General features: G+C 36.9%; 1 protein-coding gene across 1 annotated transcript in view; it reads right to left on the reverse strand.

Annotated features, from left to right (window-relative positions):
* Positions 1–18,833, reverse strand: part of PLXDC2 (plexin domain containing 2) — a 416,197-nt gene that overhangs the window by 107,865 nt on the left and 289,499 nt on the right. The window contains exons 6-7 of the mRNA XM_021064961.2: positions 16,327–16,445; positions 2,156–2,255 (exon numbers count right to left, since the gene is read on the reverse strand). Coding sequence (XP_020920620.2) covers positions 2,156–2,255; positions 16,327–16,445 — 219 coding nt within the window. The remainder of the gene's footprint in view (positions 1–2,155; positions 2,256–16,326; positions 16,446–18,833) is intronic.

Below are 18,833 nucleotides of genomic sequence, written 5' to 3' on the forward strand. Positions count from 1 at the left end.
TTATTTTTTCAGGAAAAAATACTTGTATAACTCGTATTACGATAATCTTGGGTTAGCCTAATCTCCGGAGTAAAGAAGTATGCTTTATTTTTCCCCAGCTGAGAATGTAAGGCAACCATGCAACTACAGCTTTCTTCTTATACAGAAGCTCATGTAACAGATACTGTAACACTTTATAAATGTGGGAACAGATTTTGGAGGAGATTAAGATGGTTCTGTTCCCTAAAAGAATTGGAAGTAGAACACATCAGTTCCAATGTTCTTGCTGAAATAAGGCCCTGTCTAATGGCAGGAATGAGTAGACTATAAACTCAGGACTTCCATTCCTTCTAGACAAATTTTCTCAAGATGACAGTGAGGTTAACAGGAACTATAGATGTCACTCCAGCACATGGCCTGCTTGAGAGAAGCTGCTCCCTGAACACAAAAGCTTGAGTACTTTCTTCAGATGAATGCCAAGTCCCAAACTTTAGACATAATCTGTTCTCAAGATTTATGTTAATTTGTTGATTTATTCAATGAAATTTATATGTGAGAAGGACATTTTCCCCTCCCAAACATAATGGTTATCCTCTTACAATGTAACAAAGGATGTAAAACTGTATTTTGCGACTCTGAAGACTGAGTGCAATTTTATCATGTCTAAATTCTGATACAGTACTTGACTGTTAAAATACATTTGTAAAAAAAAAATTCTTTTGTACTTTGGTAGGCCTTTTTCTCTAAATAATAACACATCAGGACATGAATATGGACCTGCAAATAAAATTCTTTCTGGGATGAAAGAAGCCACAAACAAACGAAAAGGAGCAATTCCTTTTACTTGTGTAATAATTGACTCAGGTCATGCTTGACTGAACTCCTCTGAAAGGAAAAATGTGAGAACTTTCTTCCTGCAACAGGAGTCAGCTCAGTCTCTCCTAGGACTCACCTCTTATCTAAGAGCGCTGTCAGGATGTCTTTATGTTGCCTACACATTTAAATATATTCTGGCTTTGCTCACAGTACAGGTTTGCTTCTGGAAAATCTGCCTGATTTAACAGGTGGCTGGAATATTACCTACTGCAGATTCTCAGCTAACAAGAAGAAAGAGCCATGGAAGAGTCACAGCCTCCATCAAGCAGAACTGCCACATATGAATGCCACTCTAAACTGTAATTGCAAGAGAGCCCCGATAATGTTTCCAGCCAATCCACTGCTCTGAAAAGTCTAATTTCCACTCCATTTACTTTTTATATTTGAGAGATGACATAATTAAACAGAATTAGTTCAAGTCAAGCCCAAACAGCATATGCATGTGATAAATTAGGTCTACCACTATAATGAAATAAAAGAGGAACAAGAACTTGGAACAAAGGGGAAAGAAATGATTCAATTTGGGGATGCGTTTTATTATAACCTCTTGCTTTAGATAAACACCTCTAGGACTTTGGTTCTAACATACCCAAGCATCTCTCAGGGCTGTTCTTGAGACGAAGGAGGATTTAAAAAACAGAAGCTTTCAAAAGATGGCTATTTAAATATTCAGAACTACAACAAATAGCAATTACAATTTGGATTTCTAATATGATGGACAGCTGCCCAAGTAACACATATGTTTTTGTTTTACAAATATAAACTGGAAGAGATAGGCAAAAATCACTTAAACAAAGAAAATGAAATATATTCTTTAGTAGGTATAGTGCCATCAAGATTTTTTAAACCTCAATTTATAGCCTTTAAAAAATTTTTCCTTTATATTCTCAAATGGTTTTAAACAAACATGTTTAACATAAAATGGCACAAAGCTGCTCTTTTGCTGATACATTTTTAAAAACTGAATAAACAAAATAAAAAAAAAATCTGTCACTCTTTTATGTTGCTCTTCCTCGTAATAAGAGAAGTATAGCTATCTGAGGACCCAGGCTAAATATCCCAAAGAATCCCAGCTCTCTTGGCTTGGCTATTTAATTTCACTTCACCTAAATTATTAGTTCAATGGTTAACAGAGGGATAGCAAATTCCAATACGACTTATACATTAAACAAGATAATTAACAAGTAGCAATTAGCAAAGTGATTCTATTGTTCAAAGTGTCACATGGGCCCTAGATCAATCTCCTTTAAATTTACCCCACAGCAGGCTCAGGCTCTGCCATTACCCTTCTTCTACATACTGGGAATTTGCTGGATCCTGTGGACGACGACAAAGGCATCTGACAGTCCCACTTTCACCGGGTGATTGGTTGAACTTATCTGTGTGACCAAGACAGGGATCTGGAAAAGAAAACGTAGATTGCTATGAGTTAGATTTGAATTTCCCTCAAGGGGAGGGATGGGAAATGTGATCATCTTGTTTATTGAATAAAATTAGATGATGGAGACGAAGGAAGAGAGTAGGGGCCATTACGAGAGGAAAGGCAGATGATACCTAAAATAGCATCTGTTTAGGGCTATTCGATGGGTTAAAGTGACAAAAGAGTTCCTGGTCCTAGAGATGGCTACTTGATGATGAAAGAAACAGATTCTCAGGGACTCTAACTGATGCTGAATGCTTAAAAGTTCTCATACTGCATAGGCACGCCATGTGTGCACTCAGGGTTGGCTGTCATTTCGGAAATAGAGATTCTTTCTGTACCATTTGTTTTCCTTAAAGACTCTATTACATATTCATTTTCATAATTAACAAAATCCTTGTTTACAAGGAGCCTTATAGATATAAAACCTAGAGAAAGACGAGTACTCCTAAATATATATTTAACAATATAATTGTTGATTAATATATAGCAAAATTTGGCAATTGTTTGTTAACGGATGTTGAACTTCACTAACATAGTGAATACATGTATCAATTATTATGGGTCAGCTCAAGGTCACATTTCCTAAATTTAAACTTCAGCGGAACCAAAATCTGAATATTACAGACATTTATAATGTGTACAATTAAAAAAATTAGCACACATTGAGAATATATTAAACATGATACAATGGATATAAATGACACAAACTCTTGGAGCCACTGTTTCCTAGATTTAGGAAAGAATCACCAGAGATACGACTTCTTTACCACCAGTTTTAAATTAGTAAGAATGGGAATGAAACCATCTTCAATAGATTAAGGAACAAGGAAAAAAAAAAAGGATAAATGCATCAACAAATCTTTAAGTGCAATAAACAGATTGTGGGCCATCTGTGAGTAATTCATTAAAGAACATATTAGATCAGACATGGTTGTATAAGCCATAATAAACAGCACTGCAATAAAAAGAAGGAAAATAAACAGGGAGAAAAGATGTAATAAGGGCCGTATGCTTATTTTTGACCTTTTCATCATGAAATTGAAAAAAAGGCTATTTTGTTGAAACTGACCAACTAAGGAAATTTTAATGTTTCTGAAATTTGTGGAATTATCTTGAAACAAGTAAATGTAAAATGACATTTTTTCCCCTTATGTACTAACCAGTCCTCTCTTGAACAATGTTGTGATATTGCCAGTTTTCTATTAGTATGCCTAGCTCTTAACCATCATTAAAAAGTATTTTGTTATCTGAACATCAGAAGCAAACAAAATCAAACCAAGAGTTCTGTCCCTAAAAGTTCATTTCTTAAATGAAACTCTGATATAATTTATTTAGTAATTACTAAGCCATACTCAGTATCAATATATGTAATCCCTTTTCTTAGTACACATTATATGATTATCCAGTTTTATATTTCATGTTGAAAAGTGCTACTGTAAATATAATTTATATTTAAGACAGACATATAGTTAAAGAAGTTGAAGCAAAGGAATAGAAAGTCATAGAAAAAAATTTCCAATTCAAGTTATATTTTGTATATCCTAATAAGACAAGGTCACAATCCTTAAACAGCATTACTAATAGATGCCTGCTCAGGAGTAAACACGAAAGCTGTGCCGTTGCATTTGTTACTTGCTTTCATTCTTACACCTTTGGCTGCAGTTTTCTTCTGCCAGTTATGAAATATTTTACCAGGTAATTCTGTGGTAATTAATTGTACTTCTTTTCCGATACTCAAGCGGAACTTGAGTTTACATTGCTATCAAGTGGAAAATCCTATTACATCGCTTTGAATACTACATTTTCATATGAAAGCTTGTTTTCTAGGTCACATGTCTTGGACCTGCAGACATGCTAGCACAGTAGCTTCCCTTCTCTTTAGATTATCTTACTCCATCTCTTCCATCTCTTTTATCTCTTTCTTACCAAGATATCTTTCATTTTTCTCTTCTTTTCTCCATCTTTTTCCTTCTTCTCACTCCCTCCCTTTATAATTTTGTCTCTAAGTCAAACTCTCTCCTTGTGTGCCTTTTATCTTGGTGAATAGATTGCACTAATGGCTTCCGTCCATGGCCTCTTTTTGTCTGGACTCTGCCTTCTCACTTGGTGGTCCTCTCCCACTCTGACTCTAGGTCGGGAATATGGCAAAAGAAGACAGCAGCACAGCTGAAGCAGAAGAGAGCCTTGAAAAAGTGCTTGCACATTTCCACCTCCCTTCTGGGACTCCTGCCGCTGCCGTGAGAGTGCAGCCTGCTGAGGATCTGCTGAAGGTCTATGAGAGACACCTGGAGGACAGTGATATTGGTAGCAGAGGTCATCCTTGGACAACTAGCCAACCCACCAGCTAAGAGCCGAGACATGAGTGAGCAGAGTCCAGCCCAGATCAGTAGAGTCACCACGCTGATCCATAAGCATCTTGTGAGAAGTAAGAAAGGGAGTTGTTTTAGGCCACTACATTTTGGGGTGATTTGTTGCACAGCTATACTAGCCAAGCCATTCTCCACTAAAGCTCTAATGGCCAATCCAAATATCTCTGGATGCTTCCATATAAAATGAAGTAGGATTTGTCCCCCTAGGTTTCTGGGCATCAGGTAAATATCTATATCTAGGTCCCATTAAACTTGAAAGATTGGAAAGTGCCAGTAGAAAGGATTCACTTTCTGCATCTTTTCATCACTCTTTTATATCTTTTTGTTTTCTGGTTTGTTCTTTTTCCTCTGAACTCCCCAGATGAACACCAATGTGTATAAGTTAACTCGATCCAGATTCATTTAGCTTAAAGTAAATCTATCCCAAAACAAAACGGGTAACCAAATAATAGAGTTTTTTAGGTCACCAAAAATAATCCTGCCATAAATTGGCCAACCCCTCTGGGAAGATAGTAGATGACATGTAAGGACTCTTTCAAGCCTCAAATTCAGTGATTTAGTTCTATTGAATGATCTGGGTTTTCCAAGCTTCAACAAGTAAGTTGTTAACAGCAATCCAAACAAAAAGGAAAAGGGTGAAATATTCTACCTTACCTATAGAGAGAGCAGAGGTAGGTAGAAATTTCGACTGACTTATTCACGGGCCTGTAGCTTCTGAGGACTGTGTCTGACAAATCACAACTACCATAAATATCTCTATTACATGTCCTAACAAAATGTGGGAATAAAAAGTAGAAAACAAATTTGAGAGAATAATGTATATTATTCTCATTATTTTCCTCAAAGGCATATATACTCTTCATGCTATTTGAGAAGATGCAACAGAAAGAATTCACTCCCTCATTTATCAGATATTAATTAAACATTTTCTCTGTATTATTGTAGGCACTGGAATTATAGGAGAAAACAAAAAAACACCCTGCTCTCATAGAGCTTACATTCTAGAGGGTACAGACTGACAGCAAGACAAAGGAACATAAAGAATATAGCAAGCTAGGAGGTGATAACTGCCAAGGAGGAAATGAGAACATGGGAAAGAGACAGAAGGGGCTGGGGGGGCTCTTTAAGAGAAGGAGTCACAGAAAGTTTCTGTGAAAAGGTGACTTTTCTGTAGTAAGACAGCCTGCCACATGGACAGTTGGGGAACAGCTCTGAGTAGACGGACCAATCACGTGCAGAGGTCTTAAGTGAACTCTTTTGCTGTCTTTTAGGAAGTAAAAGATCATTACTGGAGCAGAAGGAGTCAGTAAGAGTCTCAGAGGAGATGGGACTGTGGTGGCAACAAGTTCCAGGGAACCTGTATTTCCCTGCAAGCCACGGCAATGACATTGGGTTGTATTCCACGTCGTACGGGGAAGGTTCAAAGGGTTTTGAATGGAGGAAGGACATTCCCTTACATCTGGAAAAGGTCACGCGGGCTGATGTATAAGCAGGACTGTAGGGGGAAGGGAGACAGAGAAACTTGTTAGAAGGATATCACACTTGTCCAGATAAGAGATGAGCAGCTTGGAGTACACATGATGGGTGATTAGTGCAGAGCTGGAGTGACGGGAAGACGAATTCTGGATGATTTGTGAAGGTATTGCTGCCACAACATGCCATGGGTTCAAGGAGAATGAGAAAAAGAAGAGTCAATGGTGTCACCAAAGCTTTTGGTCTTTGTAGCAGGAAAAATGGAGTTGAGCTTTCCCTTGGGGCCAGTGTGTAGCCCACCTTCGTGGTCCATTCCCATTGCTAGTTCCAAGAGTGGTGTCCTTGGCTGGTGCAGAGATGAACCTGCCCAGCTCTGAAGGGCAGACAGAACCATCCAGAGATGAGGAGGTGAGAACAGAAAGAATGGAAAAGGAAGCAGCAATACTACTGGACTCAAATGCTTTTGTTTCAAATTTTATAGAGTTTGTGAAGAAGAGCATAGAGTTTCTAAAACTCTGGTATTTTATCCTGATTACCTATTAACATGAAAATGTGTAATAAGCTCTTGATTCCCTATGTTTTCCCAGAAGCCATTCAAGACTTTTATGAAATGATTACATATCAGATTTGGAAAAAAAGAAAAAAAACCCAAAACAAAACACTTTTGTCAATTGAATCAAATGCTTCATATGGTAAAGGACTAATGAGGCCAAGTCCAGGCTTCCTCTTAGATTCAGGCATGTGGGTGCCTTTCTCCACCTGACGCTGTTCTATTTTTTTCACTCTGCCATCTCGGACTGTTATCTTTTTACTTCAAAACCTCAAAGGTGTGGGGTGTTCAGTGTCAGGCTGATTTGTCCACTTAGTCACTGCGGCCGAGTGGTCAGGCTGTGTGAGCTCTCTGGTCAGACCAGACTGCAGGGTCTCGTCTCAGTTCATAGTGAGAGGTCGTCAAGCTGAATCAGGAGGGCTGCTAAAATCATGCCAAATGGACTGCTTTTGACCAACATCAACGAAGCAACTATGCGCATGTGTATGTATACAGATAAACTCTCTAGAATTAGAGCCCACAGTGTGCAAAAGTAGCACGAGAAAGGGTCTCTCATAGCATCGAGATCCCCTAGGTCACAGAGGACTCAGCACCAGAACTGAAGCACGCAAGTCAAAAGCTGTGGCCGTGAACCCTGCCCAAGTACAGAAACTCTGAAAACTCTGCTTTTTAAATTACAGTTGATTTACAATGTTGTGCCAATTTCTGTTGTACAGCAAAGGGACCCAGTCTGGAAGCCATTCTTTCTCCTTTCTACAAACATGTTCCACCTCAAAATATCTCCTACGTTAGTTCCTGGGGATGCCAGGAAGCCAATCTGAAATAATACAAACTCTAAACTATACAAACTTAAAAAAAAAAAAAATAGCTTCATTACTTTCAAGTGCCTATCATACTTGCCTGTTCATGATTAAAGCAAAGCTAAATTTTCACTCGGCCTCTGTCTGATGTGTAATGAATCACACATTTTTGAGAATGAGTTTGACAATTACATTCCTTCCACAAGATAGATGGAGAATGGGAGCATTAATGCCGGTTAAAATATGCTTCCGTTTCAGCTTACACAAGCATTTAGAAATTTTCTTAGGTGTTTTAATTTTCCTTCCATTTCATGAGACACAGACACGTTTGTTAAGTATACATTTTTTTCTATAAATGACATAGTGAAGCAAATGAAGTATAGAGCCTGAAAAGAGTTGCAATGAGTAGGCAAAATTAAGGCAGGAAATGATATTAGGAATAGGCGCAGATAAGGCAGAGCACGCGGGCCTTTAAAGGGAGACTCAAAGATGAAAGTTGTTCTCTTCGACTCACTCTCCAACACACGGGGGCCCATTACGATACCTTACATGTGAACTTCTAATGTCTGTTTCTAAAACAGAGAGATAATAGCATGCTGCTTGAGTCGGAAGGAATAGAATTTTATTTTTCTCTCTGTTTTTCCCTGCAAACTTTGCCAAAACATTCATTTGTTTCCATTATGGGCCCAGCTATCTGTCTAATAGGCAGCACAGCATCTCAGCAAGGGTTTGATTGCATCGTATGTGTTCCGAAGTATGAATCACATGCCTGTCAGAACGCGACTGGAGAAGAATTACTCTAAACTCATTTTTGTTCACTCGCTAATCAGTAAGGTGATGTCTCATCGCTTAATATATACCTTTAAAAGCCCAAGCTTATGATTTTCACCATTCTTACCTTCACTCAAACAAGCCTTAACTTCCTACTTCATCTCCCTCAAATGTCTGACCCCGCTTCTCCTTAACAGTAGGGTATCCAATTTTAAAAAGTCATACCCTCTTTTATTATTATCATCAAAATAATACTCCTGAGCATTAGTGCTTAGTTGCCTGAAAACTCCCTTTGAATAGAAAGGCTTTCAGTTAAATTCGACAACATAAACATCCATTTGGTTTCCTGACTATCGTTAACATTTTGCACAATTATCGTAATCCCTTTCTAGCTTTCAGTTTCTGAACTCCTCGTATGCTGGCTATTGAGCAATGCACTTGATAGCCTGAAGGCAAAGCTGAGCTGTAAATTAAAGATATATTCTTAACATCTCTCCTGCCCCCATCTTCGCAATCACACACCACAGGACATCTGGAAGGAGACAGCAGCGTACGTTGATCAGTGAAAACAGCCCCCATATTAAAAGAGAGGTTTCAAATGTAATCTCCACCTAGGTTAGTGCTGGTCTAGGGTAGGAAAGGAGAAATTGGTGAGGAAGAAATTGGAGCAAGAGCACCGTAAGTTTTCTAGCCAATTACCTCCACGTGGAAATATGAATAAGTATTCCAAGGCTTCTGATTTCTCAAGTAAGGATACAAATCTATATTTTAATGTAAAGCCTTGGAATCTTTAAATGTTGGCCATATATTGTTTAATAAGCATGCTCACGTCCCCCCCCCACCCCATGCACAGACACATCACTGTGACCTCTGACTTAAAGACTGTCCGCCACTGAATGGACAACTAGAGATGAAGCATCACAGAGAAAAAAGACAGTGAGGCAGGTGTCCCTGAAGAAGCCTGTATAACTTGGCTCAAGATATCAAAACCAGGAGTTCCTGTGATGGCTCAGTGGTTAGCGAATCCGACTAGCATCCATGAGGATGCGGGTTCGATCCCTGGCCTTGCTTACTGGGTTAAAGATCCAGTCTTGCCATGAGCTGGGATGTAGGCTGCAGATGCAGCTCTGATCCCATGTGGCTGTGACTGTGGCATAGGCCAGTGGCTACAGCTCCGATTCAGCCCCTTGCCTGGGAACCTCTATATGCCACAGGTGCAGCCCTAAAAGGAAAAAGACATATATATATATAAAAATCTATCTCAAAACCATAATGGGGATTTTATCTGGAATGAGAGCTACATAGGAAACTTGCCTCCACGTGGCTGGGAATCAAGCACCGAAAGAAAAGAAATGGGATGAGGAAGCTGCAGCTTGGGTTTGGGGAGACACATGGAATGCACGAGGCATTTCGCCTCAGGGACAAATTAGCTCTTTGGTCCCAGAGTCCTCAGAGCAGGGAGACTGGATATGGCCTGATATGGAAAAGAGCCCCGTGTACAACAAACCTCTCAAAGTCACCTCTGAGATTAAAGGGAAGTGGGATTTGGAAGGAGAGCATGTACTCAAGAAGATCAAATGCACTGACCAAAGACAATACACCCGCTAGGGGCAGGGCTAGCACGAGAACAAGCTTCTGCTTCCATAATTACATCTCCTCGGTTTTCGATCCTTGTTTCCTTGCTACTTTATTTATCTTCATCTACAACATCATAAAGGGAGAACGGTTCAATGTGTCATTTTCTTACACTCCAGAAAGTAAAGGGCAGTTAAAACACTGGGGACTTTAGTAGCGAGCGAACTAAAAAGAACTGCACGTGCAAAAGAATTAAATTCTAAATAAAGTCATGCAGACACAATTTTATTCTTGATGTACTTAAAATACAGGGAAGGGGTATAAGATCCTCTGTGTCTGCATTTTTCTCAGAATTATTTCTTGAGAGTTTAAAATCAGTGTTTTATATCATCTGGGTTTTCTCAATCTTGCATTATAAATTCATTAAATAAATTTTATTTAAATTATATGTATATAGTTTCCTGGATACATATATATTATATTAACACGTGTTGAACATTCTCACATAGACAGCAATAGCCATAAAGGTAAATGACTTCATATCTAAGTGGTAATTGTTTCACTCCTCATTTCTTTTGGGCGTTCTCTTACTCCCTTGAATTAGTTTTTTTTCCATAAATTGTACAAGCTCAGCAAGTGCTCATCTTTCAATATTTTCAGGATGATTACTATGACTGAAGGGTCATTACAGTTTAAATAAGAGAAATAGTCTTCAAAGAAATTTTAAAAAATGCATTAAGGGCATCAGTTAAACCTACAACCTACAGGCAATGGTGATTTATTAACTATGCATTCTTCCACAGAAACAGTAAATGTTACACAAAGGAACGTTAGGATTAAATATTTAAGTGGTAGAAGAGATTAAAAAGAAATTTTACTTAATAAACAATAAAGTTCCTCTATACAGACCTCCTCTAAAAGTTGCTGCGGAAAGAGACAGTAGAGTATTCAACCAAGAAAATGGATAAAATAGGCTCTCTCAGGTGGGCTATGAATTCTCTATGATTTCCCCAGTGGCCAAGTGGCAGGATTATGTGACTTTTTAAAAAATTGTATTGTCTGCAACCGATGACCACTCTGTACCTCCCATGAGCCGGTGAACAAACATAATCAAATTTACAGTAGACATAAAATGAATCGCCTCCTTCCCGAGTTTGTATCTAAAGTAACAATAAATTCATAATATAACAGAAGAAGAGAGATGAAACGAGTCCAAGGAAATGAAACTTCTGAAATATGATGGTATACTAGGATAGGCAGCATCAAAGACTACAGGAAACCTGATTTCAAATCTCTAATGTTTTTGGAATAATATCTTTTTTTTTTGTGAACAAATAGTGTCCTTGTTTCATTATCAAGAGTACAAAAATTTCAGGTCTCTATCTATTGCAATCAAGCAAACACTCGTCACTATTCAATAATAACTTCAAATAATGTAAAGTGTCTGGGTTCTAGGATGACAGCTAACTATTTCTATGAGCAGAAGAGGCAATGGGAATTTGATTTTTCCAAATTCCACTTACCTACGAAAGGATGCACGCTGTGTAACTATTTTTACTTACGTACAACTTTTCATTTTTTTAAAATGAATAAAATAAGATATATAGCACAAATGAACATCTCCACAGAAAAGAAAATCATGGACTTGGAAAACAGACTTGTGGCTGCCTGATGGGAGAGGGAGGGAGTGGGAGGGATCGGGAGCTTGGGGTTATCAGACACAACTTAGAATAGATTTACAAGGAGATCCTGCTGAGTAGCATTGAGAACTTTGTCTAGATACTCATGTTGCAACAGAACAAAGGGTGGGGGAAAAAAATGTAATGTACACATGTAAGGGTAACTTGATCCCCTTGCTGTATAGTGGGAAAATAAAATAAAATTAAAAAATAAATAAATAAAAAAAATAAAATAAGATAAACTCTATGGAAAGACAAACCATTCTTACCTGTGCTCTCAAGTGGTTAAGTTATATCACAACGATGATGATAACTAACCAGGAAATATTGTCAAGGATATCAAAGTGAATAATGCAGCACAGTTATTTATTCAAAGGGAAGTTGGTAGGGAGGCAGGATGGTACAATGGTTAGGCCTATGGGCTCTGGAGTCCTATTCCTTGGATGAAATCTTTGTTTCACAATTTTGGCAAAGTTACTTAACTTCTCTGGGTATTTCAGGTTTCTTCTCTGTAAATGATAAAAGTGACTTCCTCTTGGTTTTTGTGACAATTATATGAGATAAATTTTAAGCCCTTAGGTCACTGCCTAGCATATATGAAGAGCTCAATAAACGCTAAATTTTACAAATGTGGAGGTGAAAGGGACTTCTGGTTATGACAGACAAACTTGTGTAAGACTGTTTCCATCACGGAGGCCAAGAAGGAAGAGTAAATAACACATGGAAAGCATCTGTTTTCGAGCATCAGGTGGCTCTCAAAGAGGAAGGACTTGAATAGCCAAGATTCCAAAGAAAGGAAACCACAGAGGAGAACCCGACACCACGTTCCCTTCACAGTATCTGGCAATTTACAAGCAAGACTTAGAGACTGAAAATCTGAACAGAACTTTGGGCAGTCTCATGGGGTTGAGGAAAACAGAAATTCAAGGCCACTAAGACAAAAGGTCCATAGTAAATATCTAAGCCTTAAATGGAGATTCTTGAAGGATGACACTCGAAGAGTAAGGGCTAACCAGAAATATAATGGTTTTACAGGGCTGACCTCAACTTTGAATGAGCAGAGCCCTACCCAGGATTAAAGTAATCTGTTTCACCCTAACTGTCTAACGAAAAGGTAAACCCATTCTAGAAGAAGAAAACATCATCCTAAACTTCAAAGTCTTGCTTTACTATTTTTTACACAATGACCAACATTTGATCAAAAATTGTGTAGCATGCAAGGAGACAGGACCAACGAATGAAAGTCTAGAGAAAGAGAGACAAATGAAAAAGCAGATGATAGAACTAGACCCATAGGATATCAGATATTAGAGTTGGCCATGAACTTAAAAAGAACTGTAATTACTATATTTAAGAAAATAGAAGACAAGATGGTTAATTTCACCAGGTAATTACATCTATGCAAAAGAAACAAATGGATACTCTGAAATTGAAAAATGAATTAAAGTGAATGGTTGGTAATTTGAGGGGAAAATTTTTTTTTTAGGGCCACACCTGTGGCATATGGAAGTTCCCTGGCTAGGGGTCGAATCAGAGCTACATGTGCTGGCTTATGCCACAGCAATGTGGGATCTGAGCTGCATCGGTGACCTATACCACAATTCACAACAACGAAGGATCCTTAACCCACTAAGCGAGGCCAGGGATCAAACTCACATCCTCATGGATACTAGTCGGGCTCGCTACCACTGAGCCACTACAGACACTTCCATTGAGAGGAAATTAAAAAAAAATTTTTAAATATGTTTTATGTGCTTTGGTTTCATCCCCAGTAAACTATGTCTTTAGAGTTAACTGAAATAAACAGCTATGTAAAAATAAGGGCTTAAAATTTAAAACAGAATTTTTAATATTTGGTTAATAATACCTTGGAAGAGGTAACTTAATTATTTAAAGGAATCTGTGCTCCCATTATTTCTCTCCCTAATCTTATTAGAACACTGAGACTTTGGTGAAGGATCATTAAATGCTTTGAGAAAATCTGGACTTACTCTTATTTTAAACAGCAGTGGTACTTCCCTATCCCAACCTCAATACAAGATTGTTATGAGAAGTACAAATCTATTTTCTAATTTATTGATCATCATTCATCTAGTCTGAACTGTGAAAAATTACACTCCTGATGAGATGACTACACAGGGAATACAACAGAACTGATAGTCATTTGAGTGGTTCGTATGGGCAGATGGTACATATAGAGTTGCTAAGAGAAACATAATCAGCTATGGGAATAAATCATTTGAGGGTCATAAAAATAAAATGTGTGTCAAAAAATTTATTCAATTAATTTTACTTCTCAATTTAAGCAAGTCTTTTAAGGGTAGTTTCCGAGTAAATAAGAACTTTTCTGCTCACATAAAATATAAAACAAAACGTCATTAGCCTATTAGAACCAATTTGTTACACTAAGAATTACACTTGTCCAATCTATAATTTTGGTTCTGTGTATTTAATCTGAAAAGGAACACTCTGAAAAATTATACTCATATTCTTACGTTCTCACAATTTCACTACTCTATAACTTAACAGGAATGCTTCTTTTGACTTTATGTCATTGTAATTGAATAATATATTGGGAGTCAGGTAAAAAAGATTATTAAACACTAAACATTAACAAATGTTTATTGGAAAAAAATGAATGAGAAATAGATTTGTGACTTGTTTTACATAATCTCCTTGAGGAAGAAAAAAATGTTGGAATATCTTGAGATTCCTAAATTAAGATTTTGAATCCTACATTTGTTTTTAACCAGCTCTGTAACCTTAAGCATGTCATTTAACCTTTCTGACGCAGCCTGCTTAGCTATAAAAGAAAGATAACTGTGTATGCCCTAACTCTACAGTTAAGTCACCCACACATATTAAGCATTTTGTATGTGCCAGTACCATTGTGAAAGGCTAAGAATATCAAGGATATAGAATATTGTTCAAGAACTGAAAACTACAATGTATGTGATAGCACTTTGTCGAGGATAATACATTATGCAAACAACTATTTATGCTACTGAGATTATAAACTTTTTTTTCTAGAAAGGTCAGGAGTGTCTAGCTTTCACTTCAAATTAAAGGGGATCCTTATTGCGGCAGTTTTTACAAATAGAAATTTGTCTTAGCAAAATAAAATACATGACAGTTATCACGGGAAAACAAAAAGACAGAATGGGAAATAAGTAACTGTTTTCTGACCAGGACAGAGGAAGGATGGTAAAGCAAATGATAAAGTAATGACTTCTCTAGAACTCTGAGTTCAGAAGGACTGACAGCCTGGGAACATCAAGACAGTGTTAAAATTGCCTATCAGCTTAGTATCCCCACGACAAAACAGGAAAACCGTAATGGCCAAGTTTTCTTTGATTAAATAAAAGAAAAGGACATGAAAAAATCCTAAGCTCACTAGAAAGAGAGAATAAACAGCTGCTCTGTGATGTGAGACACCCATTGAGAGCAGTGTAAATAAAGATGACGATTTTGATAATAAAGAATAAAGACCAAATTAAGAACACAAACCTGTGTTTTAACAAAGTCTACAGTTAGTGAGATTTCAGATGCTAGACTTACTGATTCTGCGTCTTTCCAGAAATTTTACCACCGTTGGTTAGCATGTCGAAAATAACATTCCGTAACATCACGGCAGTCCTAGCAATACACTAGATTACAGTGAAGACTAGAGATGAATGAATCCTTTTGAGCAATATCCACTCAGCTTCCAGGGAGGAGAAGTTGGATAAAAATAGGATGGGCTATGATATCAAAACTCAGCTCTTGATAGGCAAGCACCAGGCAGGTAGAACAGATATTACATTCTATGTATATTTTCGCCCCAAGCAAATGATGAATTCTACAGAGAAATCTTCAAAGGAGTGGAAACATTTAACATGGTTATGAAATTTCCAAAAGTTGGCCTATTTAATTGAAATATAACCATCCCTTGCTTTATAGAAAAGATAGATTTCAGAAGACTTGACCACTGTAAATCCTTTTAAAATTGTCAGCATCCTTTTTATAGCTGGGGATTCATTTTCCAAGGGGGAAAAAATAATCCTTTAATTGAAAATAAGATATTAAGTCTGTATTATTACAAATACCCATTAACACATGGGTTAATAATGCCCATTATCAATTCAGACTGTCAGAATTTCTCTCAAGCCTCTGCCTAAAACATCACATTTGATGTTCCTGGAACTTTATTCTTATATTCTTTGTTTTCTTCCCCTAAAGTTTACACTATACAATAGGCCTTAATTATATTGTCAATAGAGTTTTAAATCAAACATGCTATTTCCCTAATTTAAATTCTATAAGTTTAAGTCTACAATGTAGTAAATTTCCATTCCTTTATTTGCCAATTTGATAAGATAGGACAAACATTTAGATCTCTAATTAATTTTTAAGTACGGGGTCATTGAGCTATAGAAGTTTTCATGTCTACTAATATTTTTGAATTAGAACCAAAAAGTGTCACATAAGATGACAAGGCAAAAACAAATAAGGTAAATAATCAAATGTAGATGAAATCATTCCCAAATTGGAAATATTGTTTCTTAGAGATATTTCAGTATACTGCCATCAGAGTATAAATATTTAATAATTTTATGAAATTCATGGGTCAAACATCAAGGATATCAAAATGCCAAACAAAACAGAACCCAAAGAATTAACAATCAGTGCCATCCAGTAGATTTTAAAAATTATATTTTAAAAATAAAGGGAAAGAAATCAAGAGGTGGAAAAATGATTTGAGGTTCACGACTGTCAAGATGTCCTTTTCTTGACACTTGGAGGAAAAGAGAGATAGGTCAAGGGGGAAGGAAACCATCAGCACATTACATACTTCTTTATATCCGAAGATGATGCGGCCATCCATGAGGAGGGTTGCTTGGAAGGTGAAGCTTCCCAGATTGTAATTATCCTGGAGATGTACATGGTCCCACTGGACAACAAGTGCTGTGCCTATAAACCCATTAGAACAGAAGAAATGCAATGAGAAAAATATGTCAATCAATTCTGGTAAGAATAATCACAAAAGCATGGATCTAACCTTCAAATCTAGTAACTGTGCAACTTGAATTTCATATAGTTAATTGGAATTCTGTTACTGAAATAGCATGTGGGATATTTTTAAAGAATTGAGTATTCTCCAAATATTTGATAAAATTTAGCCTCACACTGAGGTTAATATTGAGCCCAGTATGGGGAAATTTTGCCTTAGGAACTCCATTAATGTTAATGGGTACTGACTGCTTAAATTTCCATGAGCCACTTTCAAAATGCAACCCAAGTGGATTGAATGAACTTCAAATAAATTTGACAAATGCTGTGAGAGAAAGGAACACATCCAGGGAAGCTAGAATCGCTTATAACAGATTTGAAACTCTCTGCCATATTTAGAATAATATTCTTCCATGGTGAAAAAATTTACACTAATGGGAATTTTCTTCTTTGATTCACAACGCCTACTTTTCTGTCTTTGTTGTATTGCTTCTAGGAGGTTGCAAGGTAGCTTAAAGGGCCTCAGGCTAAGATTTCCGAAGCCCCCCTGAAGTATACTGGGGTGAATCTTCAGTGCTATATGTCATATTCTGATGAGTCAATCTGCCAGTATTTACTAAAAAGCTATTAACATGAAATATAAACTGAAACACATTTTAATAGCTATCAGTGAGAATTCATATGTTGTTTTAACTGATATTGTTTATTCTTTTTTTTAAAAAAGAAAAACAAATTAGTAGCTAAAATTTTTGCTTAGCTCTAATTGGGTTGTCTGATCTTTTAAAAAATCATGTTGCAAAAAAAAAAATCATGTATAGAAATAAAACTCACAGAACTAAAAGAGCAAAACTTATCTCCCATGTCAGCAAGTATTTGATTAAAAAAAAAATCAATATTTCATGACAGGGAGCTTTGGGGTTAGTAAAGATAGGGAGGTTCTGGGAGGATAGGGTGCCCAGATAGGGCATGAAGCTCCACGGCCCTTCCCACATCACATGCCAAGTATTACATGAATACTGTCATTCCATGATCTTTTGACTAAGATGGCAACATAGGAAGCTCCCGACTTTCCCTCCTCCCATGGATACACTGAATGTATAGCTACACGTGGAGCAACTTCATTGGAAAGAAATCCAGAATTAGCTGAGTGACTGCTGTACACTAGGCCACTGAGAAAATGCCCACACTGAAACTACACACATCTAGATGCTTACTGTGATCCTCTTTGGAGCCCCAGTGAGCAAGTGGGTACTTCCCCTGCCTTTTCCCTTTGGCTCAGTCTAATGATAAAACCTAGTTACCAGCATCTCTATGAAAGGAGCTTGCACACATGTCTGGCACCTAGCTAATGTAAAACTGTCACTATTTACAGATGCCTGTATTATACATACAAAATCTGAAAGAGGCTTCCAAAAAACTGTTAGAACTAATGAATGAATTTGGTAAAGCTGCAGGATACAAAATCAATATACAGAAGTGTGTTGGGTTTGTATGAGTTAATAACAGACTACCAGATAAGGAAAGAAAGAAAAGAATTTCATTTACAATTGCATCAAAAAATACCAAGGAATAAACTTAGCCAAGAGGATGAAAGTCCTTTACACTGAAAGCTATAAGACAATGATGAAAGAAAACGAAGAAGGTGCAAATACATGGAAATCTATTCCATGTTCCTGGACTGGAAGAATTAATATTGTCAAAATGTCCATGCTACTCAAAGCAATATATAGATTCAATGTAATCCTTATCAAAATTCCAATAGCATTTTTTTACAGAAATGAAAAAAAATTCTAAAATTTGTATGGAACCACAAAAGGCCTCAGTCAGGCAATCCTGAGAAAGAAGAACAAAGCAGGAGGCATTACATTTTCTGATTTATAAGTATACTTCTAAGCTATAGTCATAAAAACAGCATGGTTTTAACATAAAAACAGACACATAGATTAATGGAACAGAATACAGAGCCCAGAAATAAATCCATACTTAAACGGTCAATTCATTGTCAATAAAGAAACCAAGAATATACAATGGGGAAAGGATTGTTTTTCAACAAGCTGTATGACTGTGCTAGGAAAACTGGATAGCCACATGTAAAATAATGAAACTAAACTCCTTTCTCACACCATAAAAAAAATCAATTCAAAATGGGTTACAGACTTGAATGTTGTACCTGAAATGTAAAAATCCTAGGAGAAAACATAGAGGGTAAACTCCTTGACATATGTCTTGGTAATTCTTTGCGCAAAAGAGAGATCTACCTAAATTGAGTAATTAAACGTTTTTAATGCAAATTCTGATGACTATATTCTCAATACATAGTTAATAGTAGGCTTTTGAAAATAATAGCAA

The sequence above is a fragment of the Sus scrofa genome, chromosome 10 (genome assembly GCF_054392235.1).
Source record: "Sus scrofa isolate SSC_HxYL_T2T_F1_AM1 chromosome 10, Sscrofa_HxYL_maternal_Yorkshire_Landrace_v2.0, whole genome shotgun sequence".
NCBI lineage: Eukaryota > Metazoa > Chordata > Mammalia > Artiodactyla > Suidae > Sus > Sus scrofa.